This window comes from Salvelinus fontinalis, chromosome 2 (genome assembly GCF_029448725.1).
Source record: "Salvelinus fontinalis isolate EN_2023a chromosome 2, ASM2944872v1, whole genome shotgun sequence".
Taxonomy (NCBI): Eukaryota; Metazoa; Chordata; class Actinopteri; order Salmoniformes; family Salmonidae; genus Salvelinus; species Salvelinus fontinalis.
The window spans coordinates 55,039,925-55,058,100 of record NC_074666.1 but is presented as its reverse complement, the minus strand read 5'-3'; the positions used below and the strand labels follow the sequence as shown (position 1 = coordinate 55,058,100).

Here is an 18,176-nt window from a genome sequence, read left to right as displayed (position 1 = left end):
ACTCAGCCACTCACGCCGCGCATGTGTCTCTGGTACGCAAGGTGCTTGGTAGACTGCTGGAGCATGACCTATATGTCAAGGCTGAGAAGTGTGTGTTCTCCAAACGAGCCGTCTCTTTTCTGGGTTATCGCATTTCCACCTCGGGTGTGGTGGTAGGGAGTGACCGCATTAAGGCCGTGCGTAATTGGCCGACTCCGACCACGGTAAAAGAGGTGCAGCGGTTTTGGGGTTTTGCCAACTACTACCGGAGGTTTATCCGGGGTTTTGGCCAGGTAGCAGCTCCCATTACCTCACTGCTGAAGGGGGGTCCGGTGCGGTTGCAGTGGTCAGCAAAAGCGGACGGAGCTTTCAACAGGTTGAAGGCTCTGTTCACGGATGCGCCCGTGTTGGTGCATCCGGATCCCTCTCTAGCATTCATAGTGGAGGTGGACGCGTCCGAGGCTGGGGTAGGGGCCGTGCTATCACAGCGCTCTGGTACGCCACCAAAACTCCACCCCTGTGCTTTCTTCTCGAAGAAACTCAGCCCAGCGGAGTGTTACTATGATGTGGGGGACCGGGAGTTGTTAGCAGTGGTCAGTGCCCTGAAGGTGTGGAGACACTGGCTTGAGGGGGCTAAGCACCCTTTTCTCATCTGGACCGACCACCAGAATCTGGAGTATATTCGGGCAGCTAGGAGACTGAACCCACGTCAGGCAAGGTGGGCCATGTTCTTTACCCGATTCCAGTTTACGTTAACGTATAGACCGGGCTCCCAGAACGTAAAGGCGGATGCACTGTCCCGTTTTTACGACTCGGACGATCGGCCCACCGAACCCACTCCCATCCTTCCCGCCTCAAGGCTGATAGCACCAGTGGTGTGGGAAGTGGACTCGGACATCGAGCGGGCGTTACGGGCGGAACCCGTTCCTCCTCAGTGTCCGGTGGGGCGGAAGTACGTGCTGCTTGGTGTTCGGGACAAATTGATTCGGTGGGCTCACGTTCTACCCTCCTCGGGTCACCCTGGGGTGAAGAGGACAGTGGGGAGCCTTCGGGGGAGGTATTGGTGGCCTACCTTGGCGAGAGACGTTAGGGTTTATGTTTCATCCTGTTCGGTATGCGACCAGAGTAAGGCTTCTAGGCACCTTCCTGGAGGGAAGTTACAACCCCTCCCCATTCCACAACGGCCTTGGTCGCACCTGTCCATAGATTTTCTGACCGATCTTCCCCCGTCTCAGGGGAACACTACGGTACTGGTGATTGTGGATTGGTTCTCGAAGTCCTGTCGTCTCCTCCCGTTGCCCGGTATGCCTACAGCCCTACAGACTGCGGAGACATTATTCACCCACGTCTTCCGGCACTACGGGGTGCCGGAGGACATCGTTTCTGATCGGGTCCCCCAATTCACGTCCCGAGTATGGAGGGCGTTCATGGAGCGTTTGGGGGTCTCGGTCAGCCTGACCTCCGGTTATCACCCTGAGAGTAATGGGCAGGTGGAGAGAGTGACCCAGGAGGTGGGTAGGTTTCTGCGGTCGTATTGCCAGGACCGGCCAGGGGAGTGGGCGAGATACATTCCCTGGGCCGAAATGGCCCAGAACTCACTACGCCACTCCTCTACTAACGTGTCCCCCTTTCAGTGTGTATTGGGGTACCAGCCGGTCCTGGCACCATGGCATCCGAGCCAGACCGAGGCTCCTGCGGTGGAGGAATGGGTGCAGCGTTCCAAGGAGACATGGAGGGCCGTCCAGAAATCTCTCCAACAAGCTAGTGGACGGAAGAAGAGGAGCGCTGACCGCCACCGCAGTGAGGCCCCCGTGTTTGTACCGGGGGACCGGGTCTGGCTCTCGACCCGAAACCTGCCCCTCCGCTTGCCCTGCCGGAAGCTGGGTCCACAGTATGTAGGGCCCTTCAAAGTCCTGAGGAGAATAAACGAGGTGTGTTATCGATTACAACTCCCTTCCTATTATCGCATTAACCCCTCGTTTCATGTGTCTCTCCTCAGGCCGGTGGTAGTTGGTCCCCTGCAGGACGGTGAGGTACCGGAGGTCCCTCCTCCCCCTCTGGACATCGAGAGGTCCCCGGCGTACACGATACGGGCCATTCTGGACTCGAGACAACGGGTGAGGGGCCTGCAGTACCTCGTGGACTGGGAGGGGTACGGTCCGGAGGAGAGGTGCTGGGTACCGGTGGGGGACATTTTGGATCCGTCTATGCTGAGGGATTTCCATCGCCTCCATCCGGATTGCCCTGCACCTCGTCCTCCGGGTCGACCTCGAGGCCGGTGTCGGCGCGCTGCGGGAGCCGCGCGTCAGAGGGGGGTACTGTCACGACTTCGACCGAGGCAGGCTCTCCTTCCCGTTCGGTTGGCGTTCGGCGGTCGTCGTCACCGGCCTATTAGCTGCCACTGATCCTTTCCTCCCCCTCCCTGTGTGTTTATTGGGTTCACCTGTTTTGTATTAGGGTGTAATTAGTGGGGCTTATTAGTCAGCCGGCCCGCACGTTTCTTTGTGCGGGATTGTTTGTTAGTAAGTAGTGGTGTTTGTTTCGTGCATCGTGTTTGCTGGACTATGTTCGTTTTCCCCCGTGTCTGGGGTTGTTTAAGGAGCACACCCAGTGGGTTAGTAGGGTGGCCTAGTTTCTCCGTGTTCATTAAAGAACATTTGTTATTGCATCTGCTGTTTCCTGCGCTTGACTTCACACTCCGACACCCAGGCCTTACATAGCCAACCAATGTGGCTAACTAGCTAGCCCACCAGGCAATATTTAGATAGCTAGCTAGTTAACAGTAGCTCACCGTTCGTGTAGTCAGACTTTTCTAAGTGGTGACATGTTAGCTAACCAACTATCCTTGTCATGGTGCCGGCCTTATGTTAGCTAGCAAGTCTGATTGCACAAACGGTGAGTTAATGTTAATTAGCTAACGTTAGCTAAATATCCCTTCGCTGATGGGCTAATGCTAGCTAGCATGTCACCACATGAAAAAGTATGACTACACAAACCATGAGCTAACGTTAACTAGCTGGCTAGCTCACTAAAGATGTCAATAAAAAAAGTTCACAACAGTCATTATGCTAGTCTATGCTGGTGTTCTTTTTACTTGTAAGGAAGGTAACGTGTGTTGTAAACATAGCTACAGTCGGTGGTTATCTAACAAATTATTTTTTGAAGATATGCTTGAAATGGGCATGGTTGATTTGACTCAGCAACCAAAAACACATTGAACCTACTTTGTAGTATACCCCTCTGGCCAGTGGCCACAACCTAGGTCAGGGTTCCCAAACTGACGGCCTGCGGGTGGTTTTATTTGTCCCCCCAAGTTTTCTGAGCAAAAAAAAGTATAATTGTCGGACATAAGACTATAAAAACACCAGGAAATCAGCTCCAAGTTATTTTTTATTTAAGACATCTGTTCCCAAGTATTCCCACACAGAATATTATGAATAAGCATGGAGTGGGGCCTTCTGAAAATCTGGTGAAGGAAAAGATGATGGACAAGAAAAAAAGGTGAAACTTTGAATATGTTTTGAGTGAATATGGAATGGAGGATCGCACAGAACTTTTGGAAAATCTTGAGGAGGAAATGGAACATGACGAGAGTAAGGATGAATTAAATGTGGTGGCAGGTGCAGTGATGACTGCTGAGAAGAAGTTGAGTGTAGAGGGAAGAAGTGAGGTGAGGAAGTTGGGCGTTAAGTGCAAAAACAGGGATACGATCTCCAGTAGTTCAGTGATGGAACTTGTTGAGAGTGAGGGTGAAGTACCTGCAGCGAGGCCAGGGATGATAAGGATGATTTTGTTCCCATGGGAGTGAGATTTGTAGAGAGAATTGATTCCTTGCCTTTTGGTTGATCCATATGTGGTGTAAAGTTAGGTGGAGGAGAGGTTGGGGACTGTTGAGTTGGTGAAGGTAACTCAGAGTGGACTTGTGATGATTTATTGTGTTTCCTCCTCCCAGAGGGAGCAGGCGCTACGGATTGCGAGATTAGGTACAATAATTGTGATATGCTTTTCTCTCCGGTGCAGGGTGATAACGGGGGTGGCATTAAGTGTTGAGGAGGAGCAGTTGAAATGGAAGATTCAGTGTTCGTAACACCCGCTGTTTGGTGAGACGTAGATCCGGTGGGGAAATGGAAAAGACATTATCTGTCATGCTGAGTAGTCACCAGATAAGGTTAAGGTAGTCAGTTATCCTGTGAGAGCTTATGTTACGAAAATATATCAGCAGTGTGTAGAAGGGAGATGCCTAGATGTGAGAAGTGTGCAGGAGGGAATTTGACAAAGGAATGTGTGGTATCGGTGGAGAAAGTTGTGTGTGTTCGTTTTGGGGGTGACCATGGGGCTGGAGATTGCAGGTGTCCGGTGAGAGAGAGGCAGATTGAGGTTGCCAGTGTTAGAGTAGTACAGGATTCCTGTGAGTAGGCAGAGATCAAGAGAGACTGATGGGAAGTATACATTATGTGTTTCAGTTAAGTGGGATTTTTAGCATTCATAGACATGGTTGTGAATTGTGCTGCAGAAATGGATGGATCGAAAGTCACAGAAAATAGAGGTTGTGGTGGCAGCGGCCGATAAAATTTTTTTATTTAACCTTTATTTAACTAGGCAAGTCAGTTTAGAACAAATTAACAATGATGGCCTACCAAAAGGCAAAAGGCCTCCTGCAGGGATGGGGGCTGGGATTAAAAATCAAAATACATAAAATATAGGACAAACAGGAATTACTTGGGATTGCAAGGATTTACTGCAGAACAGCTGTAAGGGGTGTTGAGTGGCAGTGATATGCCCTCTCAGACCGTTGGTCTGGAGTAGGACTAGATAGAGCTAAATATTGGAATGGGTGGTGTGGTTTTTAAGAGAGAGGGCAATTTTCCTTTTTTTATTAGTTATTATTGTATCAAATAATAATGTAGGTAGGCTTTGAATGGCCTCACACACCAGTACAGTAGGTGGCACTGTACGCACCTAAAAGTTGGATGCGATCCGCCAATCAAATCTCAAAGACGAAGATATCAAGTATTTTTTTCTTCCTATGCCACAACACATCTGACCCACATAGTTTGTGCCTGCCCTCTACTGGACAAAAAAAGTAATAACACCGGTAGTTTCGTTTGATGAGCGGATGCTGCGACGTCAAGGTTTTGGTCAGCGCGGCAAGTCTAGTAAGAACTTTCGCTGGTAAAAAAATAAGGTAATTTTTTCGACATGCTTTATTGTCTCAAGAGGCCTTCGTACACTCTTCTCATTGCAAGTGTTGGTCTTTCTTTAAATAGTGAAAAGTAATTCGCTGTTGGTCTCTCAGCTAACGTTATCTTTCCAAGTTTGCTTGCTAGCTAGCTACCAGTAACGTTAGCTTGTCAGACATTATCTGCTCATTGCTGTTGATAAATCACACATGTCCAAATCGATACGGTGCGTTTGCAATGTTTCCAAATTAATAGCTAGCTTCTAGGTTGCAATATACAGTGTACAAAACATTAAGAACACCTCCCTAGTATTGAGTTTGCCCTCACAGAAAAAAAACTCAATTTGTTGGGGCGTGGACTCTACAAGGTGTCGAAAGCGTTCCACAGGGATGCTGGCCTATGTTGACTCCAATGTTTCCCACGGTTGTGGCAAGTTGGCTGCATGTCCTTTGGGTGGTGGACCATTCTTAATACACATTGAAAACTGTTGAGCGTGAGAAACCCAGCAGCGTTGCATTTCTTGACACAAGCCGGAGTGCATGGCAGCTACTACCATAAGCCATTCAAAGGTACTTAGATATTTTGTCTTGTCCGTTCAACGTTGAATGAAACACATGCGCAATCCATGTCTCAATTGTATCAAGGTTGAACTTTTTGGCCAACCCGACCAAATTCACATAGAAATGTGAGTTCTAGATGTGTTGTTTTTTATTGAAGGTAAGTCTAAGAAACGGTATGTGTGTTCTGTTAGCTTATTTCCGTTCTTCCCGTTAAGTTTCGTTTCAGTTTTGTACACCAACCTTTAACAGCAGAAAATACAATATTTTAGGTTATGGAAAATATATTTCACAGCTGTTTGGATTGTACAATGATAATCTACACTATACAAAACAAGTTGTATTTGTCACATGCGCTGAATACAACCTTACAGTGAAATGCTTACTTACAAGACATTAACCAACAATGCAGTTAACACTTATTTTTCTTAAGTGAAAAATAATGCCTTTGGAAAGTATTCAGACCCCTTGACTTTTTCCACATTATTAGGTTACAGCCTTATTTTAAAATTGATTAAATTGTTTTTTTCATCAATCTACACACAATACCCTGTAATGACAAAGCAAAAACAGGTTTTTACAAATCTATTAAAATTATTCAGGCCCTTTACTCAGTAATTTGTTGAAGCACCTTTGGCAGTGATTACAGCCTTGGGTGTTCTTGGGTAGGACACTACAAGCTTGGCACACTTGTATTTGGGGAGTTTCTTGCATTCTTCTCTGTAGATCCTCTCAAGCTCTGTCAGGTTGGATGGGGAACGTGGCTGCACAGCTATTTTCAGGTCTCCAAAGAGATGCTCGATTGGGTTCAAGTCCGGGCTCTGGCTGGGTCACTCAAGGACATTCAGAGACTTGTCCCGAATCCACTCCTGTGTTGTCTTGGCTGTGTGCTTAGGGTTGTTGTCCTGTTGGAAGGTGAACCTTCGCCCCAGTCTGAGGTCCTGAGCAGGTTTTCATCAAGGATCTCTCTGTACTTTGCTCCATTCATCTTTGCCTCGATACTGACTAGTCTCCCAATCACTGCCGTGAAAAACATCCCCACAGCATGATGCTGCCACCACCATGTGTCACCATAGGGATGGTGCTAGGTTTCCTCCAGACATGACGGTTGGCATTCAGGCCAAAGATGATCACGTTTCTCATGGTCTGAGCGTCTTTAGGTGCCTTTTGGCAAACTCCAAGTGGGCTGTCATGTGCTTTTAACTGAGGAGTGTCTTCCGTTGGGCCACTCTACTATAAAGGCTTGATTGGTGGAGCGCTGTAGAGACGGTTGTCCTTCTGGAAGGTTCTCTCATCTCCACAGATGTACTCTGGAGCTCTGTCAGAGTGACCATCGGGTTCTTGGTCACCTCCCTGACCAAGGCCCTTCTCCCCCGATTGCTCAGTTTGGCTGGGCGGCCAGCTCTAGAAAGTGTCTTGGGGGTTCCAAACTTCAACCATTTTAAGAATGGAGGCCACTGTGTTCTTGGGGACCTTCAATGCTGCAGACATTTTTTTGGTATCCTTCCCCAGATCTGTGCCTCGACACAATCCTGTCTCGGTGCGCTACGGACAAGTCCTTCAACCTCATGGCATTGTTTTTGCTCTGACATGCACTGTTAACTGTGGGACCTTATACAGACAGGTGTGTGCCTTTCCAAATCATGTCCAATCTTTTGACTTAACCATAATTGGACTCCAATGAAGGATAATCAATGGAAACACCATGCACCTGAGCTCAATTTTGTCTCATAGCAAAGGGTCTGAATACTTCTGTAAATAAGGTATTTCTGTTTTTTGTATACATTTTCAACAATGTCTGAACCTGTTTTTACTCTGTCATTATGGGGTATTGTGTGTAGATTGCTGAGTATTTTTTAATTTCCTTTTTTATAAGTTATTTTTTCATCCAAGCACTGTACATGCTTGTTTTGTCACATTGAAATTAGACACTAGAATTTTAGGAAATGGTGGAGCGATTTCTGCATAGCGCAGCTTTCACCTGTCTCCTCTCCTTCATCTACACTGATTTGAAGTGGACATCAATAAGGGGTCATAGCTTTCTCCTGGTCAGTCTGTCATGGAAAGAGCAGGTGTTCTTAGTGTTTTGTACACTGTGTAGAGCTAAACGCATTACATCACAGGATAGGTTAGATAGCGAACGTTAAACAAAGATCTGACCCAAACTGTCAGTGGGGTCACACGAGACTAGGGGGTGTTTTCACGAGCCAGTTACATGCATGTTTGCCCATTCAGTAATTACATTACTTTTGCTATTAGAATTTGGCATCTGCTGAGAATGCTAATTTAAGCTTTTGTTCCCCAGCTGAACCCAATAAAGGTGCAAAGATGTCCAGAATTGAGAAGATGAGCATCCTCGGTGTGAGGAGCTTTGGAGTGGAAGACAAAGACAAACAAGTCATATCATTCTTTAATCCCTTGACTGTGTTAGTGGGACCCAATGGTGCTGGTAAAACGGTAGGTTGCATGAGATTTATACAACTTGTATGCTGCCCTGCAAAAAAAAAAAAATTGTATCACATTCGTTGACATTACCATAGAAAGGGATCGTGAGGCGATAAATGCAAACCGTTATCACACTTCTTGATGGGACAGTGGGTGCGAGATGCACAGTATTGCATGATTTTGACCTAGCCTGCTTCCATTGGTCGGTGTGCATTGCAGACAGTTAGCTATGCTGGTACATTCAAGGACTTATTTTAATCCACTTTTTTCCCTCTGGCCGCAGACTATCATTGAGTGTCTGAAGTATGTAACAGCTGGTGAATTTCCCCCAGGAAGCAAAGGGAATACATTTGTTCATGATCCTAAGGTGAGGGCCACTGTCTGTCTTGGTTGGCTTTGCAAGTGCGTTTGTTCATACATCAATGCAAAGCAGAGAAATATGAATGTTTGTCAACATTATTCATAACAAAGGCCTGGAGTTTTTTTCTCGTCAGCGAAAACCCAGGACTCGTTTTCATAGCATCCTCCTTGACATACACAGTTCCTAGGCCCTGGTTGTCATGCATAAGAGGTACCTAATATTGTCTTTGGTGTGTTAGGATGCTCATGAGACTGACGTGCGAGCTCAGATCCGACTGCAGTTCACCGATCTAAATGGAGAGAAGGTGGCAGTTCAAAGGTCCATGCAGGCAACGCAGAAGGGCAAGAAGACTGAGTTCAGAAGTCTGGAGGGGGTCATCACCAGGATCAAGTGAGTTTAAGTGTCACTCTACCTTAACCACAGAATATGTTCAAGAGAAGTGGCAGGCACTATATTGTACACAGGACCGGCCCACCCATTAGGTAGGTGCCTAGGGTGGAAAGTTGACGGGGGGGATGTTTTCCGAGCTACGCTGATCGACACACCTCCAACAACACAACGTGTCACATAATTCTCTCCGAAAACATATACACATTATATGGACTAGGGATATACATTTCGGTCAATTTTGCCGCCGACTAATTGACCTTCATTAACCCGTTAAACAAACTGTCAAAAAAACAGAACATACTATCAGAGATCTGTATATAATGACGAGATGCTTATATTTCCGCCCTAGCAATGTAAGTCGTCCCAAGGCGGTAAGGCAGGCGACAAGCTTAGGCCCAAAATAAACCCATAGAAACGCATTGGGCTTATTTCGGACTCTTGCTTCGCCGCCGCCTCTGATACTATGCATGCATACAAGGACCGGACATTTTTTGTTAAGAGCTTAATGGAAACATGCAACAATAGCAAGCCTTTCGTCTTATAGTCAAACGGCTATAGCCTATTTTTGAACATGCAACTATTGTAATGAAGCAGCTAATAAAATGCAATTAGCGGAAACACAGTTCTAATTAGCGTACCTAATGTGAGCAGTTCCATATGTGACAGAGATGAACATCTCTGTTAGAAACTTAGTGGGGTAATCCAATAGCAACAACTATGACGGATTTCTAATATGACTAGGATTGTGCTTTTGGCTTCTGGACAACGGAATAAAGTTGATTTGAAAACCAATAGAACAGAAGAGAATTGCTGGTTAATGGCATGCGGAAGTCTTTCTAAAATAATTTCCTCGTTTCTATGGATGGATTTGGCAAGGCTACTTTGAGACAAGGTAAGACACTCCTCATTATTTGAAGTAAAGTAAAACGTTCAGGTTTCAAACAATTCTACTGCCTCAAGCTCCCATTGCAAAGTGGTGGGGCACGTGCTGATTGTCAGCGGTAAACAGGCTATTGCCTATGCACCCAAATGGGTGGCATGCTTTAATTACGAGTTAAGATATAGAAATAGCTCCTTTTTAATCGTAGCCAGCAAAGTTAACACGCGATTGCATTTAGAATTGTTATTTGTTGCGCAATAACTGGGCTTACAAAAGCAGGTTTCATTCCAGTACATGCTTTTTGAGGAGCTACTGTCGCACTGTCTGACAGGTGATAGGATATTCCGCTCCTCAAACTAGGCTCTGTGCACGTGTGATAAATAAGATGCATGACAACAAATACACACGCAGCACAATTATGCCAATTAACCTATAGACCGATAAGCATGACCGGTCAAATTTATTTTTGGTATTAACATCCATATTATGGGTTATTTAGGTGAGCTTCTTTGCCGCCCCATGATAAGCTGTGCCCGCTGAAGTCAGGGCCTCAAAATTATTTTATATTGTCCATGCCCAGAGCGCCTCTCCAGTGTGCTGTTGGAGAGTCCTCTAACATAAATCTTTATAAAAACAAACAAAAAACAACATTTTAGGCATTTAGTAGATGCTCTTATCCAGAGCGACTTAGAGGAGCAATTAGGGTTAAGTGCATTTCTCAAGGGCACATCAACACATATTTCACCTAGTCGGCTCAGGTAGTCGAATCGGCAACCCGTAGGTTATTGGCCCAACACGCTTAACCGCTAGGGTACCTGCTGCACCTAAACTATGCTTGTTCTCTATTTTTACATTTACATTTTTGTCATTTAGCAGACACGCTTATCCAGAGTGACTTACACTAGTGAGTTCATACATTTTCTTACTTTTTTCGTACTGGTCCCCCATAGGAATCGAGCCCACAACCCTGGCATTGCAAGAGCCATGCTTTACCAACTGAGACACACAGGACTCTATGTCTAAAATCATGTAGCCTACAGGCTACTACTCTTTACTATGTGGTTTTTCTGTAGCCTACAGACTGGAGACCGTATTTATGACAATGTTATGAGACAGACATTTATTTTTGTATTTTCTTTACATCACGCATATTAGGGATGTAATGATTCACCGCTACACATCAGTCCCGGTTCAGATGTGTAAGATAGGAGTGCATTGGTCCGCGGGACCCCAAACCGATCCAAATGATGCAATCCAAATGCAACATGCATTGGTCAGAAAATCTATTCAAATGTTACGAATCGCCCATTCACCAATTTTTATTGGGGCTGAAATTAATTTCTCTCTTCCTTCCGAAAATACAGCTGCCCTCTCCATCAGTGTTGAACTTATCACATAATTATGTTGACAGTCATTGATCTAGAAGTCATTTTTCATGCTGAAAATCCCAGGCAATATTAGTAGCCTAGTCAAACAGCTGCGAACAGCGCGCTTCGATTTGTGACCATCGAGAGCGTCACCTTCGGCATTCAAATGTTTGTAAAATGGCTTGCGCAAAGTTATGCTTTATTAGTTGAGCGTGACAACCAATATATAGTTGAAGTCGGAAGTTTAGATAGACTTAGGTTGGAGTCATTAAAACTCGTTTTTCAACCACTCAACAAATTTCTTGTTAACAAACTATAGTTTTGGCAAGTCAGTTGCGTCATGCACAAAGTAGATGTCCTAAGTAATTTTTCCAACAATTGTTTACAGACAGATTATTTCACTTATAATTCACTGTATCACAATTCCAGTGGGTCAGAAGTTTACATACACTAAGTTGATTGTGCATTTTAAACAGCTTGGATAATTCCAGAAAATGATGTCATGGCTTTAGAAGCTTCTGATAGGCTTATTGATATCATTTGAGTCATTTGGAGGTGTACATGTGGATGTATTTCAAGGGCTACCTTCAAACTCAGTGCCTCTTTGCTTGACATCATGGGAAAATCAAAAGAAATCAGCCAAGACCTCAGAATAAAAGATTGTAGACCTCTACAAGTCTGGTTCATCCTTTGGAGCAATTTCCAAACTCCTGAAGGTACCACGTTCATCTGTACAAACAATAGTATGCAAGTATAAACACCGTTGGACCAGGCAGCTGTCATACTGCTCAGGAAGGAGACGCGTTCTGTCTCCTACACCATCCCAACTGTGAAGCACAGGGGTGGCACCATCATGTTGTGGGGGTGCTTTGCTGCAGGAGGGACTGGTGCACTTCACAAAATAGATGGCATCATGAGGAAAGAAAATGATGTGGATATATTGAAGCAACATCTCAAGACATCAGTCGGGAAGTTAAAGCTTGGTCGCAAATGGGTCTTCCAAATGGACAATGAGCATACCCAAGCATACTTCCAAATGGCTAAAGGACAAGAAAGTCAAGGTATTGGAGTGGCCATCACAAAGCCCTGACCTCAATCCTGTAGAAAATTTGTGGGCAGAACTGAAAAAGTGTGTGCGAGCAAGGAGGCCTACAAACCTGACTCAGTTACACCAGCTCTGTCAGGAGGAATGGGCCAAAATTCACCCAACTTATTGTGGGAAGCTTGTGGAAGGCTACCCAAAACATTTGAACCAATTAAACAATTAAGGCAATGCTACCAAATACTAATTGAGTATATGTTAACTTCTGACCCACTGGGAATGTGATGAAAGAAATAAAAGCTGAAATAAATGATTCTCTCTACTATTATTCTGACATTTCACATTCTTAAAATAAAGTGGTGATCCTAACAGACCTAAGACAGGGTATTTTTACTGGGATTAAATGTAAGGAATTGTGAAACTGCGTTTAAATGTATTTGGCTAAGGTGTATGTAAACTTCCGACTTCAACTGTATGTCTGCTGCATGAAGCAAAGTAGAATATTTAATGTAGCCAAAGATTATAAGGTCCTGACCAACACTTTGGTTCCTACCCTGTCACAATAACACCTCTGTAGTGATCCTATTAGTATTCTAATTCTATGAACACCTCTTGGCTTTATAATTCGTTGTCATGTCAAACAAAACTGTATTCAAAGTGCCCACGATTACATTCTAGCTATATAGTTAGAATAATCATTATTTCCATGATTCCAACAATTTCCCCCAGGTGTTTTGATCAATATCACAAGTCAAATCACAATTGTAATATATAGTTGTTGTTTTTTGCTCATATCATGCAGCCCTACGTGTTGTCAGGGCTCTGTCCAGTCAAGTTCTTCCACACCTATCTCGAAAACCATTTCTGTATGAACCTTGCTTTGTGCACGGGGGCATCGTCATGCTGAAACAGGAATGGGCATTTCCCAAACTGTTGCCACAGAGTAGGAAGCACAGAATCATCTAGAATGTCATTGTATGCTGTAGTATTAAGATTTCCGTTCACTGGAACTAAGGGGCCTAGCTCAAACCATGAAAAACAGCCTCAGACCATTATTCCTCCTCCACCCAACTTTACAGTTGGCACTATGCATTCGGGCAAGTAGTGTTCCCCTGGCATCCGCCAAATCCAGATTTGTCCGTCGGACTGCCAGATGGTGAATTGTTCATCACTCCAGAGAGCGTGTTTCCACTGCTCCAATGGTGGCGAGCTTTACACCACTCCAGCCGACACTTAGCATTGTGCATGGGGATTTGCATGCTTGTTTGCAGCTGCTCGGCCATGGAAACCCATTAAAAAAATATCTAAAGATACTGAAGCAGCAAACTTTGTGGAAATTAATATTTGTCATTCTCAAAACTTTTTTTTACAGGCCACGACTGTACATGATTTCATAGTTTTGATGTCTTCACTATTATTCTACAATATAAAGATAAACCCTTGAATGAGTAGGTGTGTCCAAACTTTTGACTGGTGCTGTATAGTGATGCACCGATATGACATTTTTGGTCGATGCCGATGTCCAATATTTTCCTTGCAAAATAAAACCAATACCGATATTTACAATGTTAGTTGCCTTTTTAAGCATTCTAGAACAGTTAAATAGTTAAACACACGGACGCAGCGGTCTAAGGCACTGCGTCTGTGTAAGAGGTGCTACTACAGTCCCTAGTTTGAATCCAGGCTGTATCACATCCGGCTGTGATTGGTAGTCCCATAGTGCGGCGCACAATTGGCCCAGCATCGACCGGGCCGGCATTGTAAATATGAATTTGATCTTAACTGACTTGCCTAGTTAAATAAAGGTTACAAAAACACCACACTGACCAAAAAGTTATTTTGTTGGCATTGACATGTCCCCATTACCAGAAACATAATCAAAACCTATTTATTTCACTTACTTGTTGTTCATTTGTTCAGTCGTTTCATTCTCAACCAGGATTTCTATTGAATGCCGTTTGGGTCGTTGTGTGTCAAAAAAGATACACAAAACTTGTTTCAGTAGCTATAGTTAGCTAGCTAACTATATCGCTAGTTGTCATCTAAAATAACCCTAATTTATAAGACAGTTATTTGATTAATGGTAGTCGGACCATCTTGCAAACTGCAAATTCCACTATTGTGCCTAATCCTTATTGTGGCTAGCTTTACAACTCAACCTGGTGCGGTCAAGCCTCACTAGCCAGATGAAGCTAGTTGGCTGCTTATAACGTTAGCTCAATTTCAATAGGCGAACAACAAGTGGCAAACTAGCTAATACTTAATCACAAGGATTCCTAAATCATTGCTAAGAATACTAAAAATGACTGCAGGTTCTACTGGTCATTGTTTTCAGGCTGTTTTGTATTGGTGCTAGCTAGGTACCAAGCTAAAGCAAGCTACCCCAGAAGTTGCGGTCGAACAAATTATGCTTTACTACCAACGTTGTATTGTAAACGCATCGTTCGTGGCCGGTGTTTGCTTGTTTGCAGACTTTTCTGTACAGCTTTGACAGTGCTACTGTATCTTTTTTGACACGCAAAGACACAAATGGCGTTCCATAGCATGTATGTCGGTATGCACGTCAGCTTTGAAATCGGTTTTGCACATCGGGGTGTTATACTAGACTAGATTCCGATATGTTCACTGATATATCGTGCATCCCTAGTACCGTATATACACTACCATTCAAAAGTTTGGGGTCACTTAGAAATGTCTTTTTTTTTTTTAAGAAGCACACTGGTGTGCTTGTCTTTTGCTCAGTTGTGCACTGGGGCCTCCCACTCCTCTTTCTATTCTGGTTAGAGCCAGTTTGCGCTGTTTAGTGAAGGGAGTAGTACACAGTGTTGTACGAGATCTTCAGTTTCTTTGCAATTTCTCGCATGGAGTAGCCTTCATTTCTCAGAACAAGAATAGACTGACGAAGTTTCAGAAGAAAGTTCTTTGTTTCTGGACATTTTGAGCCTGTAATCAATCCCACAAATGCCGATGCACAAGATACTCAACTAGTCTAAAGAAGGCCAGTTTTATTGCTTCTTTAATCAGCACAACAGTTTTCAGCTAAGCTAACATAATTGCAAAAGTGTTTTCTAATGATCAATTAGCCTTTTAAAATGATCAACTTGAATTAGCTAAAACAATGTGCCATTGGAACACAGGAGTGCTGGTTGCTGATAATGGGCCTCTGTACGCGTATGTAGATATCCCGTTAAAATCAGCCGTTTCCAGCTACAATCGTCATTTACAACATTAAAAATCTCTACACTGTATTTCTGATCAATATGATGTTATTTTAATGGACAAAAAAAATGTGCTTTTCTTTTAAAAACAAGGACATTTCTAAGTGACCCCAAACTTTTGAACGTGTGTGTGTGTTTTTGACTGCACTGGATATTTTTTAAACTTTGATGCTTTCCCAGGCATGGAGAGAAGGTGAGCCTGAGCTCCAAATGTGCAGAGCTGGACAGAGAGATGATCTCAGCGCTGGGTGTGTCCAAAGCTGTCCTCGACCATGTCATCTTTTGTCACCAAGAGGAGTCCAACTGGCCCCTGGGAGAAGGGAAGCCCCTCAAGAACAAATTTGATGCTATCTTCTCAGCTACAAGGTACTCTTAGAGTAGTGTTGTTCAGAGTCACACTTCTGACCATTTTTATTGGAACTTAGCTGTCTTTTCTGTGGTTAGTATTGCTTTACTCACAACAGCATGTTGTGTTAGCTACTGCTACTCTCTGTTCATCATATATGCATAGCCACTTTAACCATATGTACATACTATCTTAATCAGCCTGACTAACCGGTGTCTGTATGTAGCCTCGCTACATTTTATAGCCTCGCTACTGTATATGCCTGTCTTTTTACTGTTTTATTTCTTTACTTACCTATTGTTCACCTAATACCTTTTTTGCACTATTGGTTAGAGCCTGTAGGTAAGCATTTCACTGTAAGGTCTACCTACACCTGTTGTTATTCGGTGCACGTGGCAAACTTTGATTTTATTTCACCAGGGAATTTAATTTGAAATTCTTATTCAATTCTTGAATTGGAATTAGACAGTTGAATTGATTTGTAAAAATATGAATATTTATAAATGAATTGAATTCGAATATTATAAAAAATTTACTCCACAGTTTGTTTCCACTTGTACGTCTATATTTCCAGTATAGCAAAGCTGTTTGAAGCGTGACATGATCAGCCTGAAAGCAATTATATTGGAACTAGTGGAATTGTTGGGGATCATATTGAATTGGGAATGTCATTTATGGAATTGAGAGGAATTTGAATTAAATGGAATTTATAGCGAGAGGTAATTTAATTAGATTAGAATGTGTGGAATTGACCCCAACCCTGATGGATATAAAGGATTTAGCTGTGAACCAACAATTTTCCCTCCCTCCCCTTGTCAGGTACATCAAGGTGCTGGAGACGCTGAGGCAGCTGAGGCTCAAGCAGTCTAACGAGGTGAGAGAGTGCCAGGTGGAGCTGAAGTTCCTGAAGCTGAACAAGGAGAAAGCCCTCGAGATCAGGGAGCTGCTTGCCAGCAAGGAGACCCAGATGGCCTCCTCCAAAGATGCCGTACAGAAGATAGAGGGCCAGATCGAACCCCTGGAGGTGTGACCTCATTCCATAGAGAATTAGTTCTAGACAAGATGATTGGTTTACATCTGCTTATGTTAGTGTTTTATAGAGTGTTATTTAGAAGCCAATTTAGATGCTAAACAAATTGTTTTCGTCCTGTCTAAAAAATAGCCTACTTAGAGTAACTCAATTTAAATGTAGGCATGCAATGGAAAAAGTCTAGATTTATACCGCTTATTATGCATTTCTACCTGGTTTATTTCAGAACCGGCTGTTTGACATTGATGAGAATCTGGGAAAAGTGATGAAGCTCGACAACGACATCAAGGCTTTAGACAGCCGGAAGAAGCAGATGGAGGAAGACAACCAGGAACTGGAGGAGAAAATGGAGCAGGTGTGACAGACGCATTTCACCAGAACATAGTGTAGGGTACTATTCCATTCTCATCAATGGAGAACACCTTTATAAGTTTGTTTGTGAGCCCAACACCTGCTAACAAAGAACCAATAGTCCATTCTGAGAAGAGCTTTATTTAGCATATAGGAAATGCACTATAATCTCAGCGCTATTAGATAACGAATTGGACTCTTCAGCTTTACATTTACAGATGACAAGTCAGTACAGTAGAGATCTTTATTCAGACAATATCTTGTAACATTTTGGAACTATCTCCCTTTCATGCATCCATCTTTCCTTCATCCTTAATGGTTGTGTCCATGTCATGTCCAAGACCTGTTCCAATCCATCTGTGTGGCCTGTGTAACTAAAGCCCTGTTGTGTGGCTTCGTGGCCGAACTCAGGTGTTCCAGGGCTCAGATGAGCAGCTGCAGGAGATGTACCAAAATCACCAGAGGACAGTGAAGGAGAAGGAGAGGAGGTTCACAGAGTGCCAGAGGGAGATGGAACGAGCCGGGAGAGAGTGCCAGAGACTCAACCGCCTCCAGTCCGACCTTCTAGTTGAACAAGGTGTGACATTGGAGTGACTACACTATATAACCATGAAGAGTTCTATGTTGGGTGCATATAAGTCATGTTATTTTTCAGTGTTTATTTGCCTTATCGATGCGCTAGACCAAGGGTCTCCAACCTTTTCTAGTATGTGAGCTATTTAAAAATAAAAAAAACTTATTGCGAGCTTTCAAATCGGCACATTCTTCTTTTCTTTACCCTGCAACTCTTTCCCGGGTCCTTGGTGTATAAGACATGTATTCGTTTCTGTTATATTCTCAATATTACAATTATTCATAGAGAAACAACAAAAATGGAAGGTGGAAGAGTCCATTTCAATGCTTAAAGAGAAATTCCACCCTAAAAAGCATCATACCAGCTGTATTTTGAAAGGTATACATCTTGAGAACTTGATTTCTGACATGCAAAACATTTTTAATATGACATGATTTTTGGGGGAAGTCTACCACC

At 43.8% G+C, this 18,176-nt stretch overlaps 1 protein-coding gene across 2 annotated transcripts in view; it reads left to right on the top strand.

Moving 5' to 3' along the window:
• The first annotated feature begins 5,068 nt into the window (after window positions 1-5,068).
• Window positions 5,069-18,176, top strand: part of rad50 (RAD50 homolog, double strand break repair protein) — a 40,549-nt gene continuing 27,441 nt past the window's right edge. The window contains exons 1-8 of one of the 2 annotated variants that reach the window (XM_055878890.1): window positions 5,069-5,164; window positions 8,022-8,173; window positions 8,445-8,528; window positions 8,761-8,912; window positions 15,600-15,785; window positions 16,585-16,789; window positions 17,022-17,150; window positions 17,558-17,723. In XM_055878890.1, the coding sequence (XP_055734865.1) occupies window positions 8,045-8,173; window positions 8,445-8,528; window positions 8,761-8,912; window positions 15,600-15,785; window positions 16,585-16,789; window positions 17,022-17,150; window positions 17,558-17,723 (1,051 nt within the window). In that variant the 5' untranslated portion in view covers window positions 5,069-5,164; window positions 8,022-8,044. Of the gene's footprint in view, window positions 5,165-5,499; window positions 5,729-8,021; window positions 8,174-8,444; window positions 8,529-8,760; window positions 8,913-15,599; window positions 15,786-16,584; window positions 16,790-17,021; window positions 17,151-17,557; window positions 17,724-18,176 lie in introns of those variants that run through there. The other variant, XM_055878899.1, reaches the window with a different exon arrangement.